Consider the following 15875-nt stretch of genomic DNA (forward strand, 5'->3'; position numbering starts at 1 on the left):
TAAAGACATTGAGCGGACATGTGGTCTACCGACCGACCGACATGTGCAAACCAATATGCCACTCTTCTTTTGAAAGTGGGCATAAAAACTAAATGCATATTTAAGAAAAGCAGAATAGGATGTAGAAAACAATTGAGAATTTCGTAACCCCAGGATGGATCCAAATTAGTCGTATCATTTAGCACTAATATTAGCTCTAAATCTGAAATTTTGTTGTAAAAATGTGATAGTTTTCTATGTTACTTTAACTATAGTCATTGATAAAATGAAGATTTCGGTTCTATTAAATATACAGCATTATATAGAAATCAATTTTTGTAGAGGAAGACTAAGCACTTTTACTTTATTCAGAGCCTCTGGATAGGTTTTCCAACAAACATTAATAACAAGTTTATAAACATTATTTTTTCTGTCATTGAAATAGTAAATCACAAATAATGTTCAACACTAAAATGAGAGTTAGTATTACTTCTAAGAACTCATCTTATACTGTTGCTAAATACTAAAATTTAGCTTTGATACACAGAACAGGAAATTTTTCTTAAGATTTGAGCCTTGGGACTCCGTGATACTTTGAAAACTAGTACTCAGGTGACCGACAAGGCCTCTTGTTACAAGATGCCATTTTTTACAATTCTTGATCATCTCCACATAGATAAGCATGCGGCACTTTTACCCATGCATGCTTGGTGGCGAATTTGCTGAAATTAGCCCCATGGTTCTGGAGAATTCGAAAATGTTGACAATTTACAAAACTTGGGTCAAACAAGGTCACAAGGCACCAAGTGAAATTTCTTGCCACAAGCATATGAAAGCTTTGCCTTTACTTTGTTAAGGAGACAATGCCTAGCTGAGGTTTTCTCAAGTATTGTCACAAGGAATACATATGTGAAAGCTGTATTACTCAACATTCAAAAGTTTCAGCAAGATTCAAGTTTCAGACAGACAGGAAATATTCAATCAACACAACAAAACATTGTGATATGATTTAGAGTGGACCTTTTAATCTCGAAAAGAATTGGTTTTAATTTCCTGTTTATTCCCGCATCAGACTTTGATCTCCCATTATGGTCCTCCCAAATTGAACAAACTTAATTTTGCACTACCTGAAGATGCTTGCACATCAACACAAGAAGATTTTTAAAGGTTTCCCCATTTATTCACATTTAAAACTTTTGATCCCTATAATGGCCCCATCCTATGATCTGAATTTAATCTACACTACCTGGTAATGCTTGCATATTAATACTACTATCATGACCCTGCTATCATTGAGAAGAGGATTTTTCCTATATAATTGATCCCCAAATTGTAGCCCACCCTACCCCTGGGGACCACAATTTGAATATGTACTACCTAGGAATGCTTGCATATTAACCCCCTACTGTGGTCCACTCCTACCCTTGGCCCCTTGGGGGTCATAAATTTGAACAAACTTGTATCTGAACTACCTGGGGATGCTTGCATAGTAATGTAAGTATCCATGGCCCTGCTGCAATATTTTTCCTACATATTCCCACATAAAACTTTAATCCCCTATTGTGGTCCACAACCTACCCCGGGGGCAATGATTTGAATAAACAATTGGCTGAAATTAGCCCCGTGGTTCTGGAAAGAGAAGTCGAAAATGTTAAAAGTTTGTGGACAGACTGACGCCAGACAAAGTGATCATGTGAGCTAAAACCAACAAAAGCGAGTATCAAACAACTGCAGGCACACTCCATTCATCCCCATCTACTCTCACAGAACACAGATATTATTAAAATTGATTACTCAAAGCTTCAATCAAATCAACAATTTATTTCACTTTGGTTAAAATAAATAACATCAATATATGTTTTCATGTACATGTGTATATCATCTGTAAACAAATTATTTCAAATTCAGATCGGGGTGTTGAGTTTGGTCCTGGGTGTCAAGCTTGCTCCTTTCAAAGTGCTGAGTCAGATCTTCATAAATATCCCTGCAATAGATAATCAATTACAATATGAAAAATAATGAGTAGTGGTCTTAAAGCCACTAATCCCTATGTAAATTAATTATCTATTTCTTTAAAAAAAATATCCAAATTTGCACTGAGCCAAAATCAGAATACACCCATGGAAGGAAATAACTTGATCAAATATGGCCAAAGGGTCTTCAAAATATACAAATCATTCCAAAAACTATGGGCGGACAGACAGGACGGCTAAATTTTTTGGGGAGCATAATAACCATCCTGATTGCAGGTGGTAAAAACTGATTTTAAAAATCTTGTTTTCAAAATATATATATAACACAAAGGAAACCGTTCCATTACTTGTTAAGGTAGAAGAAAATGTATCCACTCCTCTCTCGACTGGATCTTATTTCAGATTCCGTTGTTTTTGAAACATGCGAATCATCAAAGCTGTACCAGCAACTTTTCTCAGCATCAAACACATCGCTAATGTAGTGACCTGTCAAAATACAAAGCTATAAATGTAGTGACCTGTCAAAATAAGCTGGAACAAGTTTGTATATTGTTTTTTGTTTTTTTTTAGCTCGCCGGGACGACTGTCTGGAGAGCTATTGTCATAACCCTGGTGTCGGTGTCACATTTTAAGGAAAAAACTGGGCTAGATCTTTCGAACCAAGGGAGATAAGGTTTTCATATTTTACATACTGATTCCTGATGAAGGGACCTTTGTTGTGGTACCAAGACTTTTGACCTAGTGACCTTGACGTTTGAACTACTTTTTAAAAACATTAATCTGGGCTTTTATCTTTTGAAACATGGGGGGTAAGGTTTTGATATTTCACATGTATACCCATTAGATGTCTCATAAGACTTTTTTTTTTGGTACCAGGACTTTTTACCTAATGACCTGTGACCCACTATTCAAAAACTTTAACTTGGGCTATATCTTTTAAACCAAGGGGAATAGGGGTTTGATATTTCAAATATAAATGCCTCATTAGATCACATTTCTTTTGTTACCATTAGAACTGTTCATCTTGGACTTTGACCTACTTTTCAAAAACATTAACCTAGCCTAGATCTTTTGAACCAAGGGGATAAGGATTTTATATTTTATTTTTAGATGCCTCATAACCGGGCCTTTGATATGGTATCAAAACTTTTGACCTAGCAACCTAATTTCAAAAACTTTAACCTTTTAAATGATAGGTTAAATAGAGTCATGCTTCCCAGCGAGCTACAATGTATGTTGTCTTCCAACAACTCTTCTTTTGATATAAGGGAAACAAAAGTTCTTTTCCAACACAAGAGATCTACAAGATAATATGGAGTTGTGTCTTTCTCATACAAAGTCCACATTCTTACCAACAAAGGAACTGGCTCCAATATGATTGACTACACTGACTAAGTGGTACGAATGGGGGAGATCTCCTTTCTGAAAGACAAAATATTATATAATATCTGAATATTCCATGATGAAATCTTAATTATGTAATAAATACTATACACATGTAAACAGAATTTACAGGAAGATTGAAGTGCATGACTTTTAAGTATTACTACTGACAAGGGTGATCCATGATGAAATCTTAATTATGTAATAAATACTATACACATGTAAACAGAATTTACAGGAAGATTGAAGTGCATGACTTTTAAGTATTACTACTGACAAGGGTGACAACACCTATTGTTTTGGTAAATTGGGCAAACTACTAGGGCTGAAACGATTCACCGAAATATCAATACTGTTCAATATAAACGCTCGATTCAATGCCTCGATTTTCAGTTCGATAAGTTTATTAAAAACAGGTTCACTAAAATACATCAGGCTCAGCCTGTACTTTTATTTTTACCTGCATGAGGGACAAAATAGCATCCAATAATGTTCAGACTGTTGTTTACCCGAGTCTGATGAAAATAATAATGAATTTTATCAGTTGGAACTACAGTGCCGACAGGCATCTTACCGTTTGGCTGTTTGGAAACATTTTGCTTTTGAAATTATGATTGTAATCTTGGTGATTCAATTTTTTCTTCAAAGTTATTGGTTTCTTCTGTAAATTGTATCGTATTGAAAGTATTGAAAGTGGCAGAGGTATTCCAATATGTATCGTATCTTGAAGGGGGCATATCGTTTCGGCCCTACAAATTACATAAGACATACAATTTTTCCACAATATCAGTTATTTTTCTGCCTACTAAATCTAGACAATTCTGTTTCTACCTCATTACTGATGATAGGGAGGTCCTCCGTCAGACTGGTGTCCTCCTCCTCCACAGGTGACGAGGGCTTCTTGTTCTCCTTGTCCTCCGAGGAGAGCCAGGGCTCATCAAGTAACAATACATCTATCAAACATTTATAAAAAAAATAATCCGACATCAGAAATCATTTACAGTGTACAATAAAATCATAGTTTATACTAAATTAGTTAATTCATAATTCCCACAATAAAGCACAAAGAAATTAAAAAATAGAAAAAAAAAGAAGCACCTTTATCAAAGTCCTCATCATCAAACATAGATTTGAAATCACTTTCTGAGCTCAGTTTGGGTACAAAAGCACCCGGCTGTGAATTCCCCCCATTTAAATAGGCCACTGTCTTTCCTCTTCTCACTTCGTTTCCATTGCAATCGGAAGCATCTGTTCTGCAATTGCATTTCCCATCTTTTGATGGGTCATTTGTCTTGATTTTATCACAAACATTGCATTTCTCCTTCTTGACAAAGTACTTTGATCTATAACTCGAGTCCTTCTCATCTGAGTCCAGCTGTCCTTGAATGCCATCAGTTTCCAGTTCCCCCTGTGCACACGTTTCATACACTATTGCACTGCACTGTTTAATAATCTCCCCTCCCTTGTTTTGGGGTTCTTTAGAACTATGAATTCCAGTAGTATACCAATCCTCCTCCACCTCCTCCTCTTGGCTGGGGAGGTAGTTCACCTGTTCAAACTCCCTCATGCTTTCCTCTATAGCAATCCTCATCTGTTCCTCCTCAGACATCCCATTCAGACCCGAGTCATAGCCTATAAAACACATCAAAGAACCATACAGGAAACTTGTTATATTTCCAGACCTGTGACAGAACTGTCATGCCACAACTGGAGATTTGAAAATTTTCAGCTGGAGTTTTGGTCTGATAACTGGAGATTTTTTATCGACATTTTTTTTTACCGTTTTTGTGTGTTCGTTGGCTAATGAAATCATGCTACTAGTAGTTTTTTGTGTTACAAGTGTCTGAGTTCATAATCATCAGATCCTTTTTGTGTTGAGAACATTGATAATTCCTTTTTTGTGTTAAGAACATTGATAATTCTTAAGTCAATACCTTAAAAACCACAATTAAAAGAAAAAAACTTGTTATATTTATATATTTATTACAGAGATAACAAGTTATAACAATTATCACTTTTCAGAAAAGTTGACCAACATATTAGATCTAGGCCTACTAACAAATTTAAGCTCACTTGAGATTCAGCACTGGTGAGCTAAATAATATAAAGAACATGTTCTCACATAAAAGAACTACATTGCATATCTGAAAACGTGGTGTGTTTTTTTCTCTCAGTGAAACGTGTAGTGAACAAATATATGTTACAAGACTTGGCCACGTACTATTTATACATGCATGTGTAAATAAATATTGAGAAAATTCGAACTGTGCACACCCATCGTCATCTTGCCGTATCCATCTTTGAATATACAGTTCAGTTAGAGATAATCCGTTCTAATACAATTGTGTCATTCTGTCCACACATATTACGAACATCTTCAGTGCCCACTTTCTTTTCCCACCTGCTCCTTACCAAGTTTTCAACAGCATCAAAGATCGTCCGACTTCAACTGTCGGTATCACTTCCTAATCACCAGAGCGTGTGCCAAAAACAATCTTTTTTTTTTGCTGTGTAATCATAAACTCCTCAAATGGCTTCAGTAATTACTGTACCCTCGTTAATTGACGTTTACCTGTGCAGTCACTGTGACAGAAAAATAGACGACTTTCGATTGTCTCGGGGGTTTTCCTTATCAATATCGAAAAATGGCGCTCAGAAAATTTTTGTTGTTGAAAATTTGAAATGACGGAAGATTTTACATTTTAACGGAAGGAACGGAAGGGGGGCTCAAATTCGGGAGATTTTGTCTTCCGACGGAAGAATCACAGGTCTGTATTTCTGAACTTTTTACGTCTAGTCATACATGTATATGTCGCAATTTCTATTTTTGATGTATGCATCACTCTTTTAATGCTAGAAATTACACATATATGCAGGCAATATACCATTCATTTAATGTTTACTGTTCAACATCTATTGTGCTATTGATACACAACAGAGAATTATAACATTCATTAAAGGTCAATTATGAAACGATTATCTGAAGAAATTGAGTTATGTATGGAAATTCATTAAACAAGGTTTATTAAACAATAATTCATTTTTAACTTTTTTGTTCAATGCATTATAACGTCATAACAGCTGATCAAATGTACTCGATCACGAAAATTATTTTTGATGATCGCGGCTGATCTCCCTTGCTGATGACGTCAAAAAGACCCACTGTGATGTAAACAAGTAGGCCTTATATAACATGATAGGCCTATAACAAAGTATTTTAAAACTGCATAGCTTTGAAATATGCCAAAGTGTGCTGCATTTCATTGTAGTACATGTGTTAGGTTGTAGAAGAGGGTGCATATATACCTCTTCCCAAGGTATACCAGATTTAGAAGAAAAAAATATATGGGTATACAAAATCTCCGACGCGATGAATTCAGTGTTGCCATGGACATTGCACTTCAGTACATCCGTCGGTAGCCAAACAATGTGGACACAAATAGATCAATTTCAAATCAGACGCTGTGCCAATAATTTTATATTTTCCAAAGACTGAGACAAATATAAATTAAAGTCAACCACTTAGTTAAAGCGAAGACACTGGTATGTATTACTAAATTACACAAAGGCTGGATATCATTGTAATCACAAACAAGAGGCCCAGGGGCCTTATAGGTCACCTGAGTATCATGTAACAACCTTCCAATGTTTGAATTAGGTTTGTGTTTAAATATAAGAATTTTACTTTTGGATGGAAGAAACATTGAATAGCTATGTGGTCAGCCCTGCCTTTGCACCAGAACCCCTGACCCAGGGGCCATAAATTTCAGTTTTGAAAGAAGCATCCTTGATCATCATTATCATACTATTAGTTTGTCTACTTAATACCCAGCAGCAGAGGAGAAGATTTTCAAAGAAATAAAATGCATTTTCACTATATGATCAATAGAGCCCCACCCTAATACCAGAACCCCTGACCCAGGGGCCATGAATTTCACAATTTTGAAAGAGGCATCCTTGCTCATCATAACCATGCTATTGGTTTGTCTACTTAATACCCAAGGACAGAGAAGAAGATTTTCAAAGAAATAATGCATTTTCACTATATGACTTATAGAGCCCCACCCTAGCACCAGAACCCCTGATACAGGGGCCATGAATTTCACAATTTTTAACAAGAGGTACTGTGAGCAATGCTCACTAAGAATACCCCCCGCTTACCCCAATCTCCCAAAGGGTGTTGGTAATAGGTATAAACTACCTCTTTTCTGAGTGTTGCTACTTCGATGTCCAGTGCGCATGACCTTTGACCTTTTGACCCCAAAATTGATAGGGAACATCTTCATCCCATGGGTAGTCCATATGTATGATATGGTGACTGTAGGTGGAAAGGATAACGCTTTAGAGCCCGGAAACCATATTGCTACTTCAATGTCCAGTGCACTTGACCTTTGACCTTTTGACCCCAAAATCGACAGGGATCATCTTCATCCCATGGGTAGTCCATATATATGATATGGTGACTGTAGGTGGAAAGGATAACGCTTTAGAGCCCGGAAACCATATTGCTACTTCAATGTCCAGTGCGCTTGACCTTTGACCTTAAAATCGATAGGGAACATCTTCATCCCATGGGTAGTCCATATGTTTGATATGGTGACTGTAGGTGGAAAGGATAACGCTTTAGAGGCCGGAAACCATATTGCTACTTCAATGTCCAGTGCGCTTTACCTTTGACCTTTTGACCCCAAAATCGATAGGGAACATCTTCATCCTATGGGTAGTCCATACGTATGATATGGTGACTGTAGGTGGAAAGGATAACACTTTAGAGCCCGGAAACCATATTGCTACTTCGATGACCAGTGTGCTTGACCTTTGGACCCCAAAATCGATAGGGAACATCTTCATCCCATGGGTAGTCCATATATATGATATGGTGACGGTAGGTGGAAAGGATAATGCTTTAGAGCCCGGAAACCATTGCGTCTACAGACGGACGGACGGACAACCCGATTCCAGTATACCCCCCCCCCCCCCCCACAACTTGTTGCGGGGGGTATAAAGAGGCATCCTTGCTCATCATTACCATGCTATTAGTTTGTCTACTTCATACCCAGAGACAGAGAAGAAGATTTTCAAAGAATTTCTACACTTTCACTATATGACCAATAGAGCCCCACCCTAACACAAGAACCCCTGCCCCAGGGGCCATGAATTTCACAATTTTGGTAGAGGGCTCAACACTCATTATAATTATGCCCACAGTTTGGCTTCTTGATGTCCAGGAGTAAAGAAGATTTTTTAAAATTACACTCATTTTGATGGTTTTTGCCCCACCCCTCAGGCCCCAGGGGGGCAGGGACCACGAATTTCACAATTTTTGTTCCCCTCCACCCACAGATGCTATATGCCAAAATTGGTTGAAATTGGTTCAGGGGTTTCAGAGAAGAAGCTGAAAATGTTCAAATGTTAACGCTCGACGCACGTCGCACGACGACGGACAAAAACAGATAGCAATAGGTCACCTGAATGAATTCAGGTGACCTAAAAAACAATTCACCAATGAACGTGAACTTTGAATAAATCTACTTAAAATTATATTCTATTTTCATATCTTATCTACATTACAAACTCTATCAGTCAACAGTATTCGCATAGTTTCATGTTTATTAGGCCTAAACGTGTAATATACATGTACCTACACGAGTATCCCAAAAGTGTGTAATTTTTATTTTCTTATTATTAATTGTAAAATTCAGTTAAATATTAACGTTAGCTTCTGAAAGTAAATTCCCATTTCCCACAACTTTGAAATGGCATCAGAATAGCCATGGACACACAAGTGTATTTTGTCCGACTGGTATCCTGATTGTTTTATGTGGCATCACATTGAGTTGTTCAACGAACCACAGCAAATATTAAAGATTTTTCATATCAAGATCGAAAGCAAATACAGATGTATAAATACAAAATGAGGTCACAACTACTTCGGAGTCATGATAAAAACTCCCTTTGAAGGTCTAAACAAGCACAGTAAATCAAAACACATACAATGCATAGCCTAATTATATGTTACACTGTAGAAATGAGATCGAGGACTATAACATACTGTGGTCTGGCTGTGGTCTGTCGGACTCGAGTCGACTCATCTCCAGCGCCCTCTGGAAATCCGATTCCTCGTGCCCTCCATCTACCTCATCACTGTACTGCTGTTGCTAAGGGATACAAACACTTCCATCACTACTACTGTACATAACAATATGCAATGTATTATATTGAGTTAATTTTTCTTTCTCACTTACAAACAATTTGATCACTACTACATTAACAATATCTTACGTAATGTTTTATATTGAGTAAACTTCTTTCTCACTTACACTTTGATCACTACTACATTAGCTTACGTAATGTATCATATTGAGTAATCTTCTCTTTCTCACATACTTACATGTAAATACATGTACATGTATATGCAATATGATTATTATTTTCAGTTTTCATTGTTAACTTAAACATGTGAAACTGTGTGCAATTTAATTATTTGTAGCATGATCTGAGGAGAGAATGTTCATAGGCTGCCTGTTCACTCCTATTTCAGCTCTATTATCAAATAAAATTCTAAATGTTACTTTTGATGCTTTTTAAATACTAGAAACTTTTCTTGGATGACTTTGTGCTGTCTTTCATTTCATTTGTACAAACATGTGCCCGTTCATTTTATTTATACATACATGTGCCCGTTCATTTTATTTGTACATACTTGTGCTTGTTCATTACATTTGTACATACATGTGCTCGTTCATTTTATTTGTACATACATGTGCTCATTCATTTCATTTGTACATACATGTGCTCGTTCATTTTATTTGTACATACATGTGCTCATTCATTTTATTTGTACATACCTGCGCTCGCTCATTTGCCTCCTGAAGGGACAGTTCCAGGGCTTTAGCCAGGTCGGGGTCCTCCTGTGTATCAGCAAGAGTCAGAGTTTTAAAAGGTTCTCGTTTCTTCTCCTGTAAATAACACACCATTCTTCTGAACTGACATCCATGTATATGCTACATGTACAATGTTTTCATATCACAGTTAAAGCGTTTTCATACCGTGCTCTCTGGTTTTTCTGAGTTATCCTCTAACTTAGGTTTCTTGCTTGGAGAACCTAACACAATGATGTCCTCATCCGAGTCAAAAAGGGGCAGCACTCTGGATTTTTTAAATCTAAAACTAGAGTAACAATTTTATGCAATGTATTTTATATCAAACATTCAATAAAATTGAAAGAGAGCAAGCCTTGGACTGCTTCTAAAGTTTGTTGTACATCTTGAAAATATACCTGTTGTTCATGTCTAATCTTCGTCTTGGAGTGCTTTCTTTTGGCGATTCAACCAAATTTTTCTGAGGACTGAAACAAAATGGTTTGTCACTATTAATCAGTTGACTTCCCGTGAATTAATTCTACCGATTCCCCAAGGAATTTGACATTACAAGTGATCAAAGTCAATGCAGTACAGGTCATTTATCAGCAGTTCAACCAAATTTTCAATCAAAGGAAATATTAAGGTCACTTGTATTTCCTGATCAGATAGAGGTATAGAGCCAGTAACTACACTGTACATGTGCATGCCACTTAAATATCATATGATAAATTAAAATGCATAAATTTGACATGGAACACTGATCAAATTATCATATATTGATTAGAATAACATTAATTTAACGATACATTTCCATTAATGAGGCCTAATACATCATCATAATGGTTGACTTCCTTTGAAAATATGAATGAAAACATCAATACCGGCAATACTTGTGTATTGCTTTTAAAATTTGATTACCTAGCTGAGTATCTCAGTAGGTTAACATGTTAACTGCTGTTCTGTACACCATGGGTTCAAGTCCAGCTGGGGTTTGAAATTTTTTCCAGATTACTTTCTACTTAAACTGCTCTCAAAATAAATTCGAAAATTTTCAATTTCAAAGTATTATTGTACATATCCTCCAGTTTTCATCCACATCAGATTTCTTTACTGGGTTATTCCTCCTTAAGAATAGGCACAATTGGTTAATAGTTAGGCACTTTATCATATCCATTCCCAAATCCGAAAATACCAAGCAGGACTTACAAGTATCTGCCAGCTAGTGAGTACCTATGTAAGGTATACAGAGGGATTCTTACCTGGGGATGGTGAAGCTGACAGAGTGGGGTTTGGTGGTGTCCTCCACACACTGGTGGTACAGACTCAGGTACTTGGGTATCACAATGTTCTGTAACATCTTAGATTGGACTGTCGACACAGTGTTGTAATTATAACGCTTCAAATGAAGTATCAATACCCTGCAACATACATCACAAATTCTTATAAGTACCATCCAATCAAAGTCTTCTTTAATCAAATACAAACCTAAACCATCAAAACTAATGTGACTTCTATTAACTGCTGTCCCCACATACACTGTACTGATGGTAATTTCTGGCTAGTCTGGTGAATTTTTACCTGGATAGGTGAATTTTTTTTTACTTGGCTAGTCTGGTGAATTTTCACCTGGGCAGTCTGGTGAATTTTTACCTGGGTAGGTGAATTTTTATCTGGGTAGGTGATTTTTTTACCTGACTAGCTTGGTGAATTTTTACCTGGGCAGTCAGTCTGGTGAATTTTTACCTGAGAAGGTGAATTTTTTTTACCTAGCTAGTCTGGTGAATTTTTACCTGGGCAGTCTGGTGAATTTATGAGAGACCTCTGCCTTACAGCAGTCACACTTCTCACATCTGTATTCTATCATCTCCTTCCTAAAGAACAGGTCCAGGGCATTCTGTATTGTACAAGGGGTGGATCCGGTTCTGTGAAAAAAGAAATATAACTTTCACAGAGTGATTAGAAGCAGGTGCTTTCTGGTTAAACCATCAGAGTATGAACAGAGAGATTCCCATCCTTCTGCTCAGAACACAAAAACTAACAGTCCTTCAATACATTTTTCCTGGACTTTGGTTGAGGACCCTGGAAAACTGTCTGGTCATTAGCCACCTCAAAATTAACAGTCCTTTCTATATCCACAACAAGCGACAGAAAAACACAGGAACTTAAATAAACACACAGAGAAATACAGGTACTTAACCTAAAAAAAAAAAAAGAGAATTACACAGATCACCAGCACAGTAAGCAAAAGTAAATCTATCTGATTGACCGATTTGACTGTTGTGGTCATCATCAGAACTTTGCTTAATTTTGTTGAATGTTCATTTTAAAGTAATTGATGGTATCATGGAATTCACTCAGACAAAATATGAAGGCATGTAGTTCCTTGCTACTGTTCATCCAAATAAAGAAAATATCACATGTCCTCAGTAGTAGTAATGCTTTCAAAATGTCTCTTCAGACGAAGGGATTAATTCATGTAGTGTTATTGTTGTAAATTTTTTTTTAAAGTTTTCTGTACATTTTCCTGGGGCTGAATTTTCTATATTAGGCATTCTTCATACATGTACCATATAATTAATTTTTAAAACATAAAAGGTTGAGGCAGAAGGCAGAGCCTATATATAATGCCTTCTTAACATGTTTTTTCCTGTTTTCCAATTTAAGTGAATGTTCAGAGTACACGAACAAATCATAGAACAAAATCTGTAAATCACCTGAATCTTAAATACACGTACTTTTTATGCTGAGAGGTTTAGGTGGATAATGCAACAATACATGAACAGTTTCCATTGTATAACGGAGGTTAAAATTACCTCTTTCTTGGCATCTCCAGCGAAAGATCATAGAACTGTTCTGCTTTTGTCACCTCTTCTGGACAACTGTAAGAAACAAATTCACTCAGTTTGTAGAATTATACCACCCTCATCCACCCAAGAAATTTGAAATAACTCACTTCATCAATACACCCATCACACTTTACAAATACTGTATGTCCAACAAAACATGCTTATAGCGAACCCACTTGTAACGATTTCACAATTATTGCGAAGTATTATCTATTCCCCTATGAGAGGAAAATAATTTTTAAAATTATGAGATATAACGAAGTTGGGTTATAACGAACTGTTTTCCCTGGCTCTGGAGGTTCATTTTAATCGTGTTTTACTGTATAATAAATTTGAGTTATCCCTGACTCTGTAGGTTCACTGTAACCGTGTTTTACTGTATAATGAATTTGAGTTATCTGACTCTGGAGATTCATTTTAACTGTGGTTTACTGTATAATGAATTTGAGTTATCTGACTCTGGAGGTTCATTTTAACCGTGGTTTATTGTATAATGAATTTGAGTTAGTCCCGACTCTGGAGGTTCATTTTAACCGTGTTTTACTGTATAATGAATTTGAGTTATCCCTGACTCTGGAGGTTCATTTTAACCGTGGTTTATTGTATAATGAATCTGAGTTAGTCCCGACTCTGGAGGTTCATTTTAACCGTGTTTTACTGTATAATGAATTTGAGTTAGCCCCGACTCTGGAGGTTCATTTCAACCGTGTTTTACTGTATAATGTATTTGAGTTATCTGACTCTGGAGGTTCACTTTAACCGTGGTTTACTGTATAATGAATTTGAGTTATCCCTGACTCTGGAGGTTCACTGTAACCGTGTTTTACTGTATAATGAATTTGAGTTATCTGACTCTGGAGGTTCATTTTAACCGTGGTTTACTATATAATGAATTTGAGTTATCTGACTCTGGAGGTTCATTTTAACCGTGGTTTATTGTATAATGAATTTGAGTTAGCCCCGACTCTGGATGTTCATTTCAACCGTGTTTTACTGTATAATGAATTTGAGTTATCTGACTCTGGAGGTTCATTTTAACCGTGGTTTACTGTATAATGAATTTGATTTATCCCTGACTCTGGAGGTTCACTGTAACCGTGTTTTACTGTATAATGAATTTGAGTTATCCGACTCTGGAGGTTCATTTTAACTGTGGTTTACTGTATAATGAATTTGAGTTATCTGACTCTGGAGGTTCATTTTAACCGTGGTTTACTGTATAATGAATTTGAGTTATCCCCGACTCTGGAGGTTCATTTCAACCGTGTTTTACTGTATAATGAATTTGAGTTATTGGACTCTGGAGGTTCATTTTAACCGTGTTTTACTGTATAATGAATTTGAGTTATCCCTGACTCTGGAGGTTCACTTTAACCGTGTTTTACTGTAAAATGAATTTGAGTTATCTGACTCTGGAGATTCATTTTAACCGTGTTTTACTGTATAATGAATTTGAGTTATCCCTGACTCTGGAGGTTCATTTCAACCGTGTTTTACTGTAATGCTAAGTAGACTAAATTTTTTGCAGCGTACTTTGTACATGAAATTGTGTGGGTCACTTCAAATTCAAAATTTTGTAGTGTTGGGTTGATGAGCTCCATTGCCTCAGTTATCTCCCTTGGGCTAGGACTTGGGCTGGGTGTAGATTTCATCACTTTGGCTACTTCTTCTTTTAACTGATCCAAGACCTGACTTAGAAACTCATGGGCATCCTACCAAAAAAACAAGGCTCGTGTCAACGCAGCAGCCGTTATAGTCCCCACTGGACACGTACGCATATCTTTCAAAGTGTAATAAAAAATTTCATGTGCACAATTTTGTGAAATTTTTCCGACAACAATTCATGGGTACGTGAAGTTAACAATCAATCTAAAGAAAGCTACTAATATATCTTAACTAATTATAATTCTTTATTACAGTATACGATTTGCTCTTACATGCTGCTGATAACCCGAGAACCTTTTGGCACTTGATGAAATAGCTTGTTTGACATTCCGGAGTAAATCCCGTTTTGTAACGTCCGATACGATTCGTTTTCTGGAACCATGAAGACGTACCAAAGATCTGAAATGTACATTAAACAGTTTCATAATTCCAACATGCAAGGAAGTGAAGATCAAATGAAAGGTTTCAAATTAAATGGGATGACATGTGCTGAAATTTTCTGATGGAAGGATTTTAATGGTGGATTAGAATTTCAGTTTTTTTTATACGGAGGCCTACGGATACAATGACTGCTGAGGTATACGACTGGGATAGAATTTAATATTAATGGTGGATTTTTATTCGAAAACTTGCTGATATAGAGATTGCTGAGATAGACGACTGGGATAGAATTTAATATTAATGGTGGATTTTTATTCGAAAACTTGCTGATATAGAGATTGCTGAGGTAGACGACTTGGAAAGAATCATTAATGGTGGATTTTTATACAAAGACTTACTGATACAGAGATTGCTGAGGTAGACGACTGGGAAAGAATCATTAATGGAGGATTTTTATACAAAGACTTACTGATACAGAGATTGCTGAGGTAGACTTCTGGAGATCTTACGACTGATGTGGACTAGGTCTCTGGTGAATGGCTCCAGGTGAAACAGACTTTGCAGGATTGCATTCATGTAACATGTGTTACCAAGGTTGGAGAAACTGCAAAAGTATAATGTTCAGCTGTGTATTTATTCATGCCTATACTGTTACAATATTCTCTCAGTAAAGTGTATTTATACATTTAAGAAAGATCCGAGAAAGAATTTTGTTTTGGGCTGTTCAAGAAATAAAGAATAGAGAGGCATTTTTTAATACACCTACCACTTCCTCAAACTCTCTT

The 15875-nt window shown here is 36.4% G+C and overlaps 1 protein-coding gene across 3 annotated transcripts in view; it reads right to left on the reverse strand.

Annotated features, from left to right (window-relative positions):
• Positions 1-1780: 1780 nt before the first annotated feature.
• The window catches only part of LOC125680625 (ubiquitin carboxyl-terminal hydrolase 37-like), a 21161-nt gene continuing 7066 nt past the window's right edge, over positions 1781-15875 (reverse strand). For all 3 annotated transcript variants that reach the window (XM_048920310.2, XM_048920311.2, XM_048920313.2), the window contains 15 exons: positions 15560-15694; positions 14982-15108; positions 14578-14756; positions 13012-13077; positions 11989-12120; positions 11458-11616; positions 10615-10683; positions 10385-10505; positions 10184-10294; positions 9388-9493; positions 4434-4967; positions 4167-4288; positions 3305-3374; positions 2300-2438; positions 1781-1963 (listed from right to left, as the gene is read on the reverse strand). In XM_048920310.2, the coding sequence (XP_048776267.2) occupies positions 1873-1963; positions 2300-2438; positions 3305-3374; positions 4167-4288; positions 4434-4967; positions 9388-9493; positions 10184-10294; positions 10385-10505; positions 10615-10683; positions 11458-11616; positions 11989-12120; positions 13012-13077; positions 14578-14756; positions 14982-15108; positions 15560-15694 (2161 nt within the window). In that variant the 3' untranslated portion in view covers positions 1781-1872. The remainder of the gene's footprint in view (positions 1964-2299; positions 2439-3304; positions 3375-4166; positions 4289-4433; positions 4968-9387; positions 9494-10183; positions 10295-10384; positions 10506-10614; positions 10684-11457; positions 11617-11988; positions 12121-13011; positions 13078-14577; positions 14757-14981; positions 15109-15559; positions 15695-15875) is intronic.

Source organism: Ostrea edulis, chromosome 2, assembly GCF_947568905.1.
Source record: "Ostrea edulis chromosome 2, xbOstEdul1.1, whole genome shotgun sequence".
Taxonomy (NCBI): Eukaryota; Metazoa; Mollusca; class Bivalvia; order Ostreida; family Ostreidae; genus Ostrea; species Ostrea edulis.